Genomic DNA, 16,533 nt, shown 5'->3' on the forward strand with positions numbered 1-16,533 from the left:
CCTAGTGGGCTCACAGCTCTTGTCTCCAACTCTAACCTCTCTCGTGAACTCCGGGCCCTTAGTCCCAGCTTAACGTGTCCAAAGAGCACTCTTGGTTCACACTACCCTCAATGCAACCTCCCTCTTTCCTCTCTCCACAGTCTCGCACCTACAAGCCTTCCTGGACTTCTCTCCTTGCTTAACTTTGCTCATGCAATCCATTGCCCCGTGCTCAGTTCTACCATTAAAATAGCTCCGGAGTCCAACTGCTTCACACCCCTCCATGGCCACCACCCTGGTTCAGCCATCACGTCTGCCTGCAGTCCCCTCACTGGGCTTCCAGCTCCCACCCCTGCCCCTAATCTCTTCCCCTACAGGGCAGGCAGAAGGCTCTGTTTAAAACATTAGCCCATGAGATGCTCCTGCTAAGAATTTTCAATGCACCTGGAATGAAATTCCAATTCTTGTGCCCCTGCCCACTTCTCTTTCCATTTGTTGGCTCTGACTCATCCCAGCTCCAGCTGCGAAGGCCACCTCTCTGCTCCTAAGACATGGCGAAGTTCCTACCCCAGGGCCTCTGCAGATGCTGTTCCTTCTGCCTAGAATCGTGCCTGTCAGTTCTTCCCAAAGCTGTCTCCTTCACTTCTTGCAGGTGTGGCTTAAATGTCACCTCCTCAGAGATGCCCTCCCCGACCACCCTAGGCCCCCCTCTAAGTTTTCTTCATAAGCCGTTGCACAATGTATATGTAACATGATATACTGTCTTCATGGTCTGCTTCCCCCACTCAGTTGTGAACTCTAGGAGGACAAGGACCTTGTCTTCTGCCCCCCGCCAGGCCCCATTTCCCCAGTGCCCTCCACAGGGGGCCTGGTACATACACAGTAGGCACTCAATCAATACATGCTATCTGAATGATCGCAGGAATCCCGCTGCTTAGCAGTAACTTTCCAAGACCCGGCCGGTCTCATCCCCAAGCACTGGGCAGTTCCCCAAGGACAGGGCGCGGCCAGTGGCGACCTGGCGGGGTCCGGAGCCCAACGACAGAGTCGGAGAGGCACGCTCCGGGGGCTGGCGCGGCTCGTCGCCGAGGCTGCGGCGCAGGCGGCAGCGGTGCCAGCCACGGCGGATCTCCAGCTGCACCTGCCACGGGACAGCGCTCAGCGGCGGTGCCAGGCACGCCGTTCCCTGCGCGGCCGCCAGAGGGCGCGGGCGGCGGGCCAGGGCTCTCCCTACCTCCTTGTTGATGAAGCAGTAGAGGAAGCTGACCAGCAAGCCCTGTCAAACAACGCGCGGGGTTAAATCGGGGTTTAGGGACAGAAAAATAAACACCCCTTTAAAAGTTCGAACCCTTGCCAGGCCCCAGACCACCTCGGCAGTCGCTGCCCTGGTCCTAGCCTTTTGCAGTCAACTCCCTGGCTCCCCGCTCCTTACCCTCTCCAGTTTGCTGAGTAATAAAAAGGACCCTGCATGTGATAACCACTTGCCTACTTTCTATCCCACTTGGGCAAGCTGGACCTCTGGACCTCAGTTTCTTCATCTGGAAAATGGGGTAATACAGTGGTGGTTGTGAGAGAATTGAGATATTAATATGCAAGACATAGTGCCTAGCACATAACATTAAACTTTTTTTCTTAATCATATCATGGCTTATCTTTCCATTATTTTATAATATTATATAATCATTATTATTAAAAAACCAGTAGTTAATTATAATTGTTGCTATTAGTTCATTGTAATTATTAATGATTATAAATTATTAGTAGTTGAATCATTAGTTTTATATGTGCACACATTTCACACAGAGAAATTTAAATAAATATGAAATACATTTATATTATAATTAATAATAAATCACTTGATAAATTAATACATATCAATTATTTATATGTGTTATAAGTAAGATATTACTTGTCTCCCCCTTGCTCCCACTGGCTCCCACTACTTCAGGCATGCCAGCCTTCCTCCATCATGACAGATACTTGCTTCCACCTCAGGGATCTTACATTTAAGGTTTCTTTTACTGGAACATTTTCCCCAAGTATCTACCTTGCTCATTCCCTCATTTTCCCATCTCTGTTCCCATTATCTTCTTCTCAGGGAAGTCTTCCCTGATCCCCTATCTGTAACCCCATCCTTCGTCTGATCCTCACCTCTATTTTCTTGCCCCCCCCCCCGAACATCTTAACATCTGCCATTCTGTATATTTTACTGGGCTGGCCAAAAAGTTCATTTAGTTTTTTCTAAATGATGTCTCTAATAGTATGTATTAAGTTGTCTTTAACTCCACTCAAAACAATTTTGTTAGATTGTATTGTGACACCTGTCATATCAGCATGCATTTATTTTTTTTGTAAAGGTTTTATTTATTTATTTTTAGAGAGACAGGGAAGAGGGAGAAAGAGAGGGAGAGAAACATCAATGTGTGGTTGCCTCTCACCCGCCCCCAACTAGGGACCTGGCCCACAACCCAGGCATGTACCCTGTCCCGGAATTGAACCAGCGACTCTTTGGTTCACAGGCCAGCATTCAATCCACTTCAGCGTGCATTTTTTAAAAACTTACCAAAATTGGTGAATTTTTGTGCAGCCATTTTAATATTGAAGATGGAAGAAAATATACAACATTTTTGGTATATTATGCTTTATTTTATCAAGAAAGGTAAAAACGTGCCCTGGCTGATGTGGCTCAGTGGACTGAGTGCTGGCCTGCAAACCAAAGGGTCCCTGGTTTGATTCCTGGCAGGGACACATGCCTGGGTCGCAGGCCAGGTCCTTGGTTGGGGGTGTGTGAGAGGCAACCACACACTGATGTTTCTCTCTCCCTCTCTTTCTCCCTCCCTTTCCCACTCTCTAAAAATAAATAAAATCATTTTTTAAAAAGGTAAAAACGCAACTAAAATGCAAAAAAATATTGTGCAGTGTAGGGAGAGGGTGCTGTGACTGATCAAATGTGTCAGAAGTGGTTTGTAAAGTTTCTTGGTACTATTGACATTTGGCCAAATAATTATTTGCTGTGGGGCTGCCTTATGCACTGGAAGGTGTTTAGCAGCACCCCTGGCCTCTACCCACTAGAAGCCAATAGTACTCAGAATATCCAAATCAATAAAGTTATTGGCAAAATTAGAAATGTGGCTTTTATTTTATGGAAAAAAACTAAACAGACTTTTTAGGCAACCCAATGCTTACATAGTGTATATAGCATCTGTCTCTCCCACTAGAGGGCAGAGACCATTTTGTTCTTGGCCATATACCCACAGTGAGCTTGCAAAAGTGCTTAGCACATAGTAAATAGTCAATAAGTGTTTTCTGAATTTAATGAAATGAACAGGCTTGTGGGGAAGACTAGTGTTGTCCCCACTTTAGAGATGAGAAAACTGGGCCCAAGGAGGTAAAGCAGAGTGGGGAGCAGGCCGTATGTTGTGGAGCGAGGCCCTCCTTACACTCTACATTTTAATTAACTCTCTTGCTGACCCTAGCTCTAACCCTCAGGTGAAGGCCACAGAGCTGGTAAGTGACAGACCCCAATTTGGCTTCAGCCCTGTCAGGTCTTAAAGCCCTAGATCTTCATCAGGAGGCAGTACTGCTGAGGCCACCCGTCTCCTGTCTTGCTTTCCTGCTTCCTCAGCTCAAGACAGCGCCAGCTCAGTATTTGATGTAGAATGAATGAACAAAATCCCATCCTCACACCCATGTCAGTGGCTGCGCCAGAGGATGACTGCAGCGCCCCGCCCCCCGACCCTCTGGGAAGAAGGGTCCCAAGTGTAGCCCCCGCGCCCAGCCTGAGCACCTGGAAGGAGCTGAGGAAGATCTCAAAGCTGAGCTTGGCGAAGCGCAGGTGGCCCTGGGCCTGTTCCTCAGTCACGGGAGCAAACACCACCTCGTGGACACCCAGCAAGGGCACCAGCGTCAGCGTGGAGCGAGCCAGCCTAAGGGTAGAGGGTGGCAGCGGTCCCGCGGCCCCAGGTCCCCATCTCACATCCGACCCCCTACTTATCCACCACCCTCCCCTACCTCAACCGGTAGTCCGGGCAGCGCATCTGCCGTGTCCTCAGCTTGGACACGAGGATGCCAAAAATGCGGATAAAGATGAAGAAGTTAATCTGCGGGCAGAGAGAGAGGCTGAGCCAGCCGGATTCTGTTCTTGGGAGGTAAGGGGTGTCTGGCTCCCCTCTTCCCAGGATGGGAAGTCCCTGAAGACGGCCTGGAGGAGGCAGGGCCGGCCGTACCAAAATGGTCATGAGGATAGGGGCGCGTATGATCCACCAAATGGCCTTGACATCATTCTGCTCCCAGCACCTAGAGGGAGGGGTTGTAGAGCTAAGAGATTGAAAACCGCTAGACGCACGGGTCAAGTCTTCACTCGCCAGGCCCCGCCCACCTTCCTTAAGGCCGCACCCACATTTCTTTAAAGCCCCGCCTATTACCATGCTGGCCCCACCCTCACCCCACCCCTTCTAGGAGTCCTCCAACACAATCTTTCCAAGCTGCCATTTTTTTGGACCGCCACCCACGTTCCCTCCAAGCTCCGAGAAGCCATCAGAACCATCCGAAGTTTCCATCACACCTGCCCACGTGCCTCAAAGCCCACCCCCACTTCCCAGGCCCCGCCCCGCCCAGGCCCCGCCACTCACCGCTTGTTCTCGTACAGGTACCTGACGATCACCCAGGGAATGACGAAAAGCGCGGGGGCCCCTGTGCAGACCCCGCCCCCCGCCCCCCACCCCGCCACAGCTGTCAGCACGCGCACGGGCCCCGCCTGGCCCAAGACCCACGGAATTATCCCGCCGTAGTGGGGAGGCAAAAGCCTAGAGAAAGGAAGAGACCCCCTGAGGCAGACCAGCAGGGTAGTCAGGGGCAGTGGTGCACTGGGTTGGGCAGGGGACAGGGTCGGGGCTCACCCCAGCCGAGGAGCAAGTAGCAGCGGAAGTGGCCCCCATCGGAGCCTCCCACGAACATCAGGAGGCTGTGCAGGTAAATGCCCTCCACCAGCAGCCAGGTGTAGTTGGCGCCCACGCAGTACTGGGTCATGATCTGGGCCATTCTGCAGGCGGCTAGAGCCTAGGGGTGGCCAGACATGGAGAGGGAGCAATCGGGGCCGCTGGTTGTCCCCAAGCTTTCCCCCACCTGGTCGTCCTTCCACCCCATCCCCCAATCTCTTGTCATCAAACATTCTCCCACTCTGTATCACCAAAGGACGGTACGCATGGCTGGTTTCTCTCACCCTATGTAAACTCTCCCACTCTAACCTCTTAAACAATTGGTACCTTTCATCTCAGTATCAAAGTTCTCTCAGACCCTCCCAAATACAGCTTCTCCCACCCCATCTCCTTCTAAGAACTGAACTCAACTACCCCACCTACCCAAAGGTTTCTCCCGTCTCATCACCCCTCACCCACCTGCATAGGGATTCTCTCATCCCACTGCTTCCTAACAATTGGCATGGGGCCAGGTGGCTACCAGATAGTTTTTCTCACCTCTGTCCTCAGCCTCTGTCCTGTCTTGCCCTGTCCTGCCTCTTAGTAACAAACTGGTATCTACCAAATCCCCCCACCAGTTGGTTTCTCCCACCTCCAGCAGAAGACTCCCTCATAGGTGGAATAGCCCAATGATTGGTAATATAATGAATAAGAATGGAAAATCCAACAAAGGAGGTGATGGGATCAACAAATGGAGGAGGCTGAGTTGGGAGTCCCTCTCCAAAAACATTTGCAGTGGTCAAGAGAGAGAGAAACTGTTGATAGTGTAGGGGGGGGGGGTAGGAAAGAGATGAAGAACCTCCTAGCCTACTACAGGAGGCAGAATCCCAATTTGAGAAGGAGAAGGGTGATGCTCACCTGGTTCCACAGAATAGGGGCCTGGTCCCCAGGGGAGGGGCCAGGTGCAAGTAGCAGGCGGTCTCGCGTGAGGATGGCTGCTGCCCGCAGCATGGAAGACATGAACAGATTGATGTGGATGTAGTTTCGAGTGCAGTGCAGCCGCCTGGGGATTTGGGAGGCAGTCTGGTGACTCCTGGACACCTGTTCTTGGCCACCTAGAGCCCCTTAAACCACCTCCCAGCCTTTCTTCCCACAGAACCACCGTTGGGTGCTTGTTGCTGGTGGAACCTGACCACCCCATCTTACTGGCCAAACTGAGGCTCAGTCTCTGCCTCTGCCACTCACGATTGGGAGGTCCCACCTGAAGAAACTCAAGATGAGCAGGGCTAGCAGAAGTGTGGCCAGGGACAGGGAGTAGCCCACAGTGTAAACAACCTGTAGCCGCTCCAAGATCAACCTTTGGTCCTGGGGGGTGTGGGGGAAGACACAGGAATGGAACTCAGCTTTTTTCCCAGGGCCAGAAAGGGGCTGAATGGGCATCTGCTCTTCTTGCCCAACACCTCAATTTTCTCTTGGGGATTTAACTACCCTTATCTGAGGGGGGCTAACTCCACCCCTCAGCTCCAGGGTTGGACATGTGACCAGCCAGAGCATGCTAATGCCCCTCCTCCCACACTCACATACAGAGTGATTAGTCCAGGTGGGCATATGACCCAAAACAGGGCAAAAAGAGTCCTCTGTCCTGTAAATTTGGAGCCAGGTGGGTACTTGAAATATGGAGGGAATCACTTTGTAGATTATATGATTGTTTAACTACTATGCTGTACACCTGACACTAATATAGAATAATATTGAATGTCAACTTCAATTAAAAAAAAAACTTTTTAAAAGTCAGTCCTGAGACATTATGCTGGAACTATTGAGAACGAAGCTCATTCTCCCCATGGTGTTGCTTGGTTGGTAGGATGTGAGCCAAGTCTTAATGGGGAAAACCTTTTTCACCCTACAGAAAAGATGAGACTAGCATAGAAAAAAAACATAGGCACAATATGGTGAGCAAAAAAGATGTTTCCAACAACATAATTTGAGCACCCAGATCCAGTTGTGCCTGAAGCCATAGCCTTATACTTTTCTCTGTTTTAAAAAACATTTTATTTATTTACTTCTGGAGAGAGGGGAAGGGAAGGAGAAAGAGAGGGAGAGAAACATTAATGTGTGGTTGCCTCTCATGCACCCTCAACTGGCGACCTGGCCCACAACCCAGGCGTGTGCCCTGACTGGGAATCAAACTGGCAACACTTTGGTTCGTAGGCCAGCGCTCAATCCACTGAGCCATGCCAGCCAGGGTGCCTTATACTTTTCAAACACAGAAGTAAATACATTTTATTCTCCATCAAGCAAGTTTAAGTTGAGCTTCTATCACTTGGAACCCAGAATCCTGAACAGTACGAGGGGTTGAGGCCCAGTCTGAGGGGGCTGCCTCTTTACCTTTCCCTGGACATCAAACCTGAATCCCTCACCTCTTCTTACCTGAAAGGTCTCATTCTTCTCTGGGTTCTCACACTGAGAATGGTCTCTCCAAAGTCCCCATTGGCCATCACTGCCACACTGGCGAAGGACAAAGCCTGCAGCCACTGTGGGGAATTGAGGAAAGGGATCAGAGGTGCAGAGAGAGATGGAGACAGAAAGACCAACTGTGAGACAAAGGCAGAGAGACAGCCAATGTGATGATGAGGACAAGGCTTTATATGGAATTTTACACATATTAATTTAATATTCATAAGAAGCCAATGAAGTTGGTACTAACATCAATCCCACTTTACAGATGAGGAGACTGAGGCGTAAAGAAGTTAAACAAACTGCCCTGGACCACATAGCTAGTTAGGAATAGAAAGCTAGGATTCCCAGAGACATACTCAGAAAAAGGAGAGAAAATAAGAACCTGGTGGTCCTTAAAGAGATAGACAGAGAAGGGATATTATCTGACATAGCCAGGATCAGGGTGACCCAGCCAGTATTGGACAGACTGAGGAGACCCCCAGGTGGACACAGAGGAGCAAGAGATGGGGTGTAGGTGAGTTTCGGGGAAGTGGTGTCTGGGGCAAGGGATAGGAGCTGTTTGTGTCAGGAAGGTCCCGCAGTCCAGGGAGCACCTCACCGTGACGGTACCAGGGCAGGTACCAGGGGCAGGACGCACGGGCAGTGGTGTTGGGCGCAGCGTAATCCCAGCAGGCGTACATATCGAAGGACCCATTACAGGCGAGGCCTGGGATGGACATGAGGGCCAGACGTCAGATGTCGGGTGGACTTACCGCACCTTGAGCCCAATGCCTCTTCTCCTTACACACACAAGCCCCGCCCTCAGGGCACCTGGAGTGGTCCATCCCTGCTTCGCCATGGCCCCGCCCATCAGACCCCAGGCCCCACCCATTTTCTTAGCCAAGCATGTTCCCGCCCACGTGCTTTCCACTCCGCGAGGCCCCTCCCAGGGTCCACCCCCAAACGCCTTTGCGGGCCACCTTAGGCCCCACCCACCCAGTGCAGCCCCGCCCAAGACCCCGCCTATTTCAAGCCTCTTCCCAGGCTCCTCGCACTAATCTGAGTTGCATAGCGCTCAGGTCTAAGGCTCGTCCTACCGAGGCCAAGCCCACCCAGGCCTCCCCGACCCCGCCCGTATCTGTCCCAGACAACTCCTTCAGGCCCTGCCCGTTAGTCCTGGGACGGCTGCAAGCCCAGCCCGCTCAACCCTAGCCTTTCCCGTCCCCTCAGCCCCTCCCCTCCCCTCCAGCCCGCCTCCACCGCAATCACACCTGCCGGCGGCTGCGCGGCTTCCAGCGTCTCCTGACACTCCCAGCGGTAGCGCTCCCAGCGCTGGTATAGCTCCCCCGCCGTCTGCCCCTCAGAGCCTGTCTAAGGAAAAAGAGAAAGGAGGACCCCCACCCCCCCACAACACACACCGATCTCTGCTCCCTGGCTGCATGGTTCGTGTGGCGTAGAAACCCTAGAGGGACTTGGAGGGGCTTTCCTGTTTGCCCGGGAGTCTTGGGCGGCCGAGAAACCTCTTCTAACTCTTGAGGGGTGCCCAGAAACCACCAGGGGAATTGCTTGTCGGGGACTGAAAACCTTCAGGAAAAGTAGGGGAAGTGGTGGCTGGAAATCCCCGGAAGGATTTGCAAGGGAAGAAGAGGGACTGGAAACAACCATCAAAACCTGAATCTGGGCGCCCTGGCTGGTGTGGCTCAGTGGATTGAGCATCAGCCTAGGAACCGAAATGTCGCTGGTTCGATTCCCAGTCAGGGCACAGGCCTGGGTTGCAGGCCAGGTCCCCAGTTGGGAGTGTGCAAGAGGCAATCAGTCTATGTTTCTCTCCCTTTCTCCCACCCTACCCTCTCTAAAAATAAGTAAATAAAATCTTTAAAAAAAAAACAAAAACAAAAAACAAAAAAAACCTGAATGTAGGCAACCTCCCTGCAGCTGCGGAAGACTTAAAACCGTCCCCAGACCTCCCTCCAAGCCTCGAACTCCTGCGGCTCCTCGGGTCCTCACCTCCGCCCGCTGGAGCAGCGGCCCCCACAGCGAGAGCAGCAGTAGCAGCCTCCAGGGCGGACAGTGCGACATGGTGAGGGCGGCCGGGCATGGGGGGCGCAGGGGCAGGTCACGCAGGGGCAGCGGGCCTGCAGGGTCGGAGGGTAGAGTGAGGCGTCTCCGCCCCCAGCCCCATGCCACCCGCCTCCGGGATCCACACACGCGAACTCCCAGGCAGCGTCCCCCGGAGCCCCCACGCGTAATGATCTGGGGGGGAGACGCGTGAGGAGGGGGTGAGGCTGGGATCCGACCCGTGATTCCCAGGCCCGCCCCCAGCTGTTGCTGGAGCCGCGGGGCAGGGGGAGGGGGAGGCGTTGTTTGCTGAGAGGTGTGGTTGCCCTAGAGCTGCGCTGGGCGGAAGTGCTAATGACACCGGGAGTCTAGAGGTAGAGACTCGCTGGAACCTGGGGACCGCCCTGGAGAGGAGGGCACAGAAGCCCTCAGGCACGGAGCTTGAAATGACCCGCGGAGTCCCCACTCTCTGAACCCAAAGGGTTTTCAAATCCCCGTTAGAAACTCGAGGTTATAAAAGTTTCCCCACTGTGGGTAAAGCCCAGAGTGGATGGGACATCCCTCCCCTGAGAGACTAGAGAGGCGTCAGACCCTGGGCTGAGGTTTGCAGGGGCCCACACGCCTGGAAATCTGTCTCACTCGGAACACCCCGCACCCAACATCAGATACGGAAAGAGGAGGCAAGGGGCGACCTCAGGCCAGCCAGCAGACATCAGTCAGAGATGCACGAGACAGATTAGCGAGAGACGGAGACGGACGGAGAAGAGGCACAGCCAGGACCGGAGACAGAAAGGCGGAGAAACAGACAAAAGTGGGGGCTCGGAGATAAAGAGGAGACAGGGACACACGGAGACAGACCACAAAATGGGGAGAGAGGAGGAGGAACAGAGCTATGTCGAGGCCAGAGAGGGACGGCAAGACATGGAGGGAAAGATACAAAGAGACAGACAGACAGGAGGTTAGAGACTGTGGGCAGAGAGAGAGGGACCCAGAGATTTGAGGGGGCCACGGGGGTGGGGGTGTTGGGCTGGGATTGGGGGGCCCTCACCTGTCCTGCTGCTGCCTCTGCTGCTGCCTCCAGGGCTCTGGCTCCGCCTGGACTCTGGAAGAGGTGACAGCCTGTAGTGGTGGGAGGGGGTGGGGCCAGGGCTGTCTGGGGAACAGGAAGAGGGAGCAGGGGCCAGGCGCCTATGAGTATCACAGTCACTCAAGGTCACGTGGGAAAGCAGTGTGGAGTCATCATCCTGAGGACCCCCCAGTGCGCCTCTCACACTGTCCCACCCAGCCATCGCCCACAGAGTCTCAGGCAGTCACGCAATCACACACAGGGTCACACACAGTCCCGTTAACTGAGACACAGAGAGGCTCGGCACAGAATGTCACATACTGTTCCTCACAGGACATGTTCCTCACATATATTCTCAGTTGTACAATCTGCAGTCACATCCAGAGAGCCAAGGTCTCTGGCCCACAGGTTGACATTCACCCCCAGTGACACACACACAGCCACGCTTCTTGGGGCGTGGACTCACACAGTAACACAATCCCAACTTTCCAAAGTCCCAGTGATACTGCGTGAATCACGCACATCCACACAATCACTAGGTCATGTCACGAACACCATCTGCCTGGCCCCGCTGGCCTGTGTGCCCCGTGAAGACAGGTCCAGGGCATCTCTGGGTCCCCAGCGTCACTCAGCACAGGTTTGGGCACAGAGTGGAAAGGCTCAAAGAATGATTGTTAATTAAATAAATGCACAGTTATGTGGTTCTTCACATAGTCACATAATCCTTTAATGACACACCTGAAGGTAACTCACAATATCACACAACTGCACCCATTAACGCTCACACATCATTTCACACACTTCACATGATCACATCATCCCAGCAACACACATTACCCAGCTGTCATGAGGCAAACACTTTTCCAGACTCCCAGCATCACACTGTCACACTGTCACCCTCACACAGTCACATCCAGCGCTGTGGTCGTACAGATACACAACTCTCTCCCTCATGGCCTTACTCACACTCACGACTCACACGGGATCACACACATCCCACAACCACACGGGAACCCACAGCTTCACACGGTCTCGTGGTCACCATCACCACTGACTCCCACATCTTTCAATCGCCACTTCCGGCCTCTTCCTTTGCCCTAAAATATGAGGAGCATCTATCGGTACATGTGGGGAGAAGGCTTAGAAACAGAGTCCCAGCTCCCGGCATCTCATCTACTTTTAATACAAACTACCAATGTATGCACATTAATCATGCTATAACATTCATGAGCACACATTCCCCTGGGACCTAACAGATAAGTGGGTCAGAGGCAAGTCCACCCATTTTGCAGAGGATAAACTGAGGCCCAGAGGCCCCAGGAGGGGCAGGGAATACTGGGTGGCGTGAGGTCCAGCATCAGAGGCTGGAAGGAGGAGGTCAGTCTAGGGGAGGGGAGTAGCTGGGGGGGGGGGGTCCTGACTTCCTGGCCTCCAGATGGCCTCCCTGCTCTTTGCCCCACATTCCTGGCGCCCTCTGGGTCCTGGGAAAAGCTCAGTTCACGGGGTGGAGAGGGAAACAAGTCTGAGTTTGCCCAGCACCTCAGGGAGAGGCTGGGGTTGGGAGGGAGTCTCTCCTTGGTCCCCTAGAGGGCCTGGCTGGGGGGGGGGGTGTCTCTCTGCTAGGGCTGGGAAGGTGGGAGGAGGTTGGAACAGTGGAAGAAAGAGACTAGGAAGGAGGGGAAGGAGTGGAGAGAAACTGAGGTGAGAGAAACAGGAAAAGAAGCCAAGGATCAACAAAAGACAGAGACAGAGATAGGAAGAGACAGAGGTGAGAGACCAAGAGAAAGAGACAGGCAGAAAGAACTCGAAACAGACAGAAACAGAAATACACAGAGAAAGGAAAAGAGGGGCCTGGGGCAAAGAGGGAGAGAGGCTGAGAAGAGATATCAACTGAGAGATGGAGACATGGAGAGATGAAGATGGGGAGGAGCGGAAGGAGAGAGGGCCTGAAAGACGGGGCCCTGTGGAGGGACAAGCAAGGCAGGAGCTGTAGAGCTGAATGAGCTGATTCTGGGCTCAGAGCCCGGCAGCCTCTATCACCGCTCTGGGAGAAGGCGAGGCAGAACGGTGCGTGGAGGCGGGGCGGGGCAGGCAGGAGGGGCGATGCCTGGGTCCCTGACTGGCACCCTGCTCTTCTTAGCTCTCCTGGGGTCCTCTGCAGTCTCCTGGGATCTGGGGAGGGGATAGCAGGGCCACAGGGGTAGCCACACGGGCCCTTCCCCGTTCCTATGCTCGGGGCCTCAGGAAACCGCAGACAGAGGAACAGCCGTGCCCTCTCCCCCTGCCCTTCTCTGCGGTCCATCCCTCCCCGTGCCACCCTCTCTCTCTTAGGTTCCGATCCTGCTTTCTCCTTTTCTCCGAGCCCACACGCAGTTTGTCTGCCTCCCTCTTTTGCTTGCTGGGCTGTCTTTTCTCTTCTCTTCCCCCTGGTTTCGTTCTGGCCCTCTGCTTATTTCTCTTGCTCTCTCACGTTCTCTGGATCAGACTCTTTTTGCCTGTCTTTGAACTTTCTCCTTTCTCTTGCCCTTTATCCCATTTTCTCACTGCGTGTCTGTCTGTCTGTTTGCCTCCCTCCATTGCCCCCGGTTCTGGGTTTCCAGCCTGTTGTTCTCTCCCCCACCTCCCAGCAATGGCCAGCCGGTGCCCCCACCTCAGGATGCAGTGGCGGGGAGGAAGCTGGAGGGTCTGTGCCTCCCCCATGGGGCTGCCCAGCCAAGCAGAGCCTGAGGGAGCAGGCAGGAGCCTGGAGGGCCAGCAGATGGTGCAGGAGAAATGAGGCAGAGAGGGATGGGGAGCGGGGTGCCCCATGGGGACTGAGGCTAGGAATGGGAGGCTGAGCCGGCCCCCTGAGATTCAGGACTGCTGAGAGGATGTCTGAAAGGCAGAGACCCAGAGAGAGACACATGCAAAGACAGAGATACAGAGAGTGAGCGATGACAATGGGAAGACGGAGACTGGGAGAGACACAAACATGAGGACCCGGCGGGAGGCAGACACGGAGACTGAGAGCCTGTGACACAGGTCTGTGCTCCACGGACAGGGACACACTCACACAACCCAGAGAAAGACAGGAACCCAGAGACAGGAAGAGACAGAGATCTAGAGACCAGGGCCCAGAGAGAGAAACACAATAAAACATGGTATCGGAGAGAGAGATAGAGACATGGAGAAACATGGGTGGGGACCCAGAGAGAGAGTGTAAAGGACAGAGAAAGAGACTCAGAGAGATGAGACCTGAGACATGGGTGTCCAGAAAAACAGACAGACGTGGTGAGATGGGAGGAAGGGAGGGAAGGAGGGAGGGAAGGAGGGAGGGAGGGGGAGAGAGAGAGAGAAAATGTCTTGGGACACAGATAGAGGGAGATGGGGCTAAACTCTCAGACGCACTCACACAGAGATGAGGCTAGATGCCCAGCTCCCCTCGCCCTCTTCCGGACGGAGGGGGTTAGTGGTTCCCCCCACATAAGCTCCCCTCCCCACTGCAGCACGTCTCCATAGAGACCTCCCCAGATCTGGAGGACAAATATTGTCCTGGCCAGAAACAGCGGGGCTGTGTTGACACAGTTTCGTGCTGGTGGGGTGGGGGCTCCAGACGCCCGAGTGGCCGGGATGGGTGCAGGAGAGAAGAGGGGCTCTCATCTGGGGCTCTACTGACAGTTCCCACCTTCCCCTACCTCCAAATCGGGGTGCAAACCTCCCTGTCCTGGGAGGAGCCCCTGAGAAATTCAAACCTGTAGCCTTGGCTGCCCCCTGGTGGTGGCGGCGGGTGAGCCCAGAAGCCCGTTTCCTAGCTCAAGGAGAGCAGGCTGGGTTTTCTATTGTAGAATCTGGCTCCTCTTCGCTCTGCCCGGCACCCCCTGCTCTGGTCCAGGACCCACCTCTCTGAGGTCCCCTACCCAAGTCGGGCCCCTCTCCCTGCCATATCTCCGCACCCCCGCCCTCCAGTAGGGCAGCCAGGCAGTCAGAGCGGTCATGCTAAAGAACAAACCGGACCCTGTTCCACCCCTGTTCAGAACCTGCCATAACTCCCCAGTGCCCTCAGGAGGAAGTTCAGGCTCTTCTCCACGGCCTTCAAGGCCTTCTTTCCATGACGCCTTAATTATTCAGACTCTTCCCAGAACCCCACACCGACCTTGGTTCTAATGCTTCAAATGCCTCCACCCAATTTATTTTGAGTCTTCCCAGCCCATCTCAAAGTTAGCTCATTCATTCATTCAACAAATAATTATTTCCTCTCCTGCACTGTGAGCTCTGTGAGGGCAGGGCTGGGGCGGTCTCAGTCACTTCCAGGTCCTCAGCATTGCCCAGCATGGTGTGGCACAGACCAGAGTTCAATTCATTTGGGGTTCTTGTTACATATCAGGGCCTGGGCTTGGCAATGTTGGGGACCCAGGTGGTGCACGTAGCCCTTGTCCTGCCCTCATGGAGCCCAGGCACAGACCCAGATAGGAAGACAGATTATCAGAAGAGAAACACAAAGGAGGAAAAAGTCAGAAAGGAAAAAATCTGAGAGAAAAACGAAGTCAAAGATTAATAGTAGTCATGGTAATAGTAATAATAATAAATAATAGGTACCAAATAATAGGCATTTTACATGTATGTATCTCATTTAATCTTCATAACAGACTTGCAGCGAAGATATTTGCATCTCTATTTGCCAGATGAAGAAACTGAGGTCCCGAGAGGGTAACTTGCTCAAGGTGACATAGTTAATAAGTGATGGGCCAAGGACCCAGTTTCCAGACAGACAGACACAGTGCTGAGAGCAAAGCAGCATGGGAGGGAGCCCGGGGTGGACAGAAGAGACGAAGCATGAGCTTGAGCCCCGTCCCCTATCCTCCAGCCTCCTGCCCACGCTGCCCTTGACCGCTCCCTGTGAAAGCCCTTGCAGTAACATCAGCTCCATTAGCTGTACCCAAAAGCCACTGTGCTGAGCACTTGACCAGCATGAGCTCATTGAACCTGCTCTTCTTCCCTGGGAAGTGGGTACTGGGATGACTTCCATTTGCAGAGAAAGAAAAGTCAAGCTATCTGGCCAAGGTCACTGTGTTCACATGAATCCTGACACCTCAAGGGCAAGTCTAACTCATCTTTGTGTATCACCCACACTACTTTCTTTCTTTCTTTTCTTTTCTATTTTTTTAAATTTATTTTTAGAGAGAAGGGAAGGAAGAGAGAGGGAGAGAAACATTAATGTGTGGTTGCCTCTCACGCGCCCCCAACTGGAGACCTGGCCTGCAACCCAGGCATGTGCCCTGGCTGGGAATTGAACCAGTGATCTTTTGACTGGCAGGTGGGCACTCAATCCACTGAGCCACACCAGTCAGGGCAAAATAACTTTTCTTTTTAAGGTCAGTAGGACCTTTATGTTCACTGGGAAATAAATAGGGGTTGCTATTATTTATATGTGCCTACTGTGTGCCAGGTACTGTACTCATGCATGATTTACATCCGTGGCCTCAGTGTGGCTTGGATATAATGACAAACAGCAAACATCTTCCCACAGACTTCAAGGCCCTACAAAATCTGGCAGGTCCATTACCTTCCTGACCTCATCTACTTCTGCAGCTTCATTCTCACCCCAGGTATATCCTATATCTACCCCTGGACCTTTGCATTTACTGTTTCCTCTGCCTGGAATGGAAACCCCACACACACAACTCCATGTATGATTACTTCCTTCTTGTTATTCACCTCTTACCTCAAATATCACTTCCTCAGATAGATCTTCCCTGGCTCCACTCTCTTAAACCAGCCTCTTCCACCTGCCCTTGATCATATCACTCTGTCTTATTTCTGTAATACCAGGACCTGAAATTATCTTACCAGCTCCATGCCTGTGTCTCCATCTGTAACACGGAGATAAAAATAAAGCTTGGCCCTGGCGAAGTAGCTCTGTTGGTTAGAGTGTCATCTGATGCTTGAAGATTGTAGGTTCAGTACCTGGTCTGGACACATATAAGAGTCAACCAGTGAGTGCATAAATAGGTGGATTGACAAATTGATGCTTTTCTGCCTCTCCCTTTCTCTCTCTTTCTTTAAAATCAAAACGTTTTAAGCCCTGGTTGGTGTGGC

At 53.0% G+C, this 16,533-nt stretch overlaps 1 protein-coding gene across 1 annotated transcript; it reads right to left on the bottom strand.

Moving 5' to 3' along the window:
* Positions 1-545: 545 nt before the first annotated feature.
* Positions 546-10,681, bottom strand: GIPR (gastric inhibitory polypeptide receptor). Its single transcript, XM_090259105.1, has 14 exons — positions 10,664-10,681; positions 10,441-10,545; positions 9,342-9,587; positions 8,606-8,705; positions 7,954-8,061; positions 7,326-7,429; positions 6,157-6,260; positions 5,814-5,958; positions 4,878-5,037; positions 4,611-4,671; positions 4,206-4,275; positions 3,991-4,079; positions 3,767-3,905; positions 546-1,255 (listed from the first exon to the last, which is right to left on the bottom strand). Exons 1-14 carry the CDS (start codon positions 10,679-10,681, stop codon positions 914-916), a joined length of 1,791 nt encoding a protein of 596 aa, XP_090115231.1. The 3' UTR covers positions 546-913.
* Positions 10,682-16,533: the final 5,852 nt, after the last annotated feature.

The sequence above is a fragment of the Furipterus horrens genome, unplaced genomic scaffold, assembly GCF_987537825.1.
Source record: "Furipterus horrens unplaced genomic scaffold, mFurHor1.1.pri manual_scaffold_13, whole genome shotgun sequence".
Classification (NCBI taxonomy): domain Eukaryota; kingdom Metazoa; phylum Chordata; class Mammalia; order Chiroptera; family Furipteridae; genus Furipterus; species Furipterus horrens.

What these genes read in the sequence shown, in the direction of transcription:
- GIPR (XM_090259105.1), bottom strand. An exon ending in CGCTGCTCCAGCGGGCGGAG is followed by an intron (nt 8,706 to 9,341) that starts GTGAGGACCCGA and finishes CTTTTTCCTTAG; the next exon opens with ACAGGCTCTGAGGGGCAGAC. An exon ending in CCCCTATTCTGTGGAACCAG is followed by an intron (nt 5,038 to 5,813) that starts GTGAGCATCACC and finishes GGCCACCCCTAG; the next exon opens with GCTCTAGCCGCCTGCAGAAT.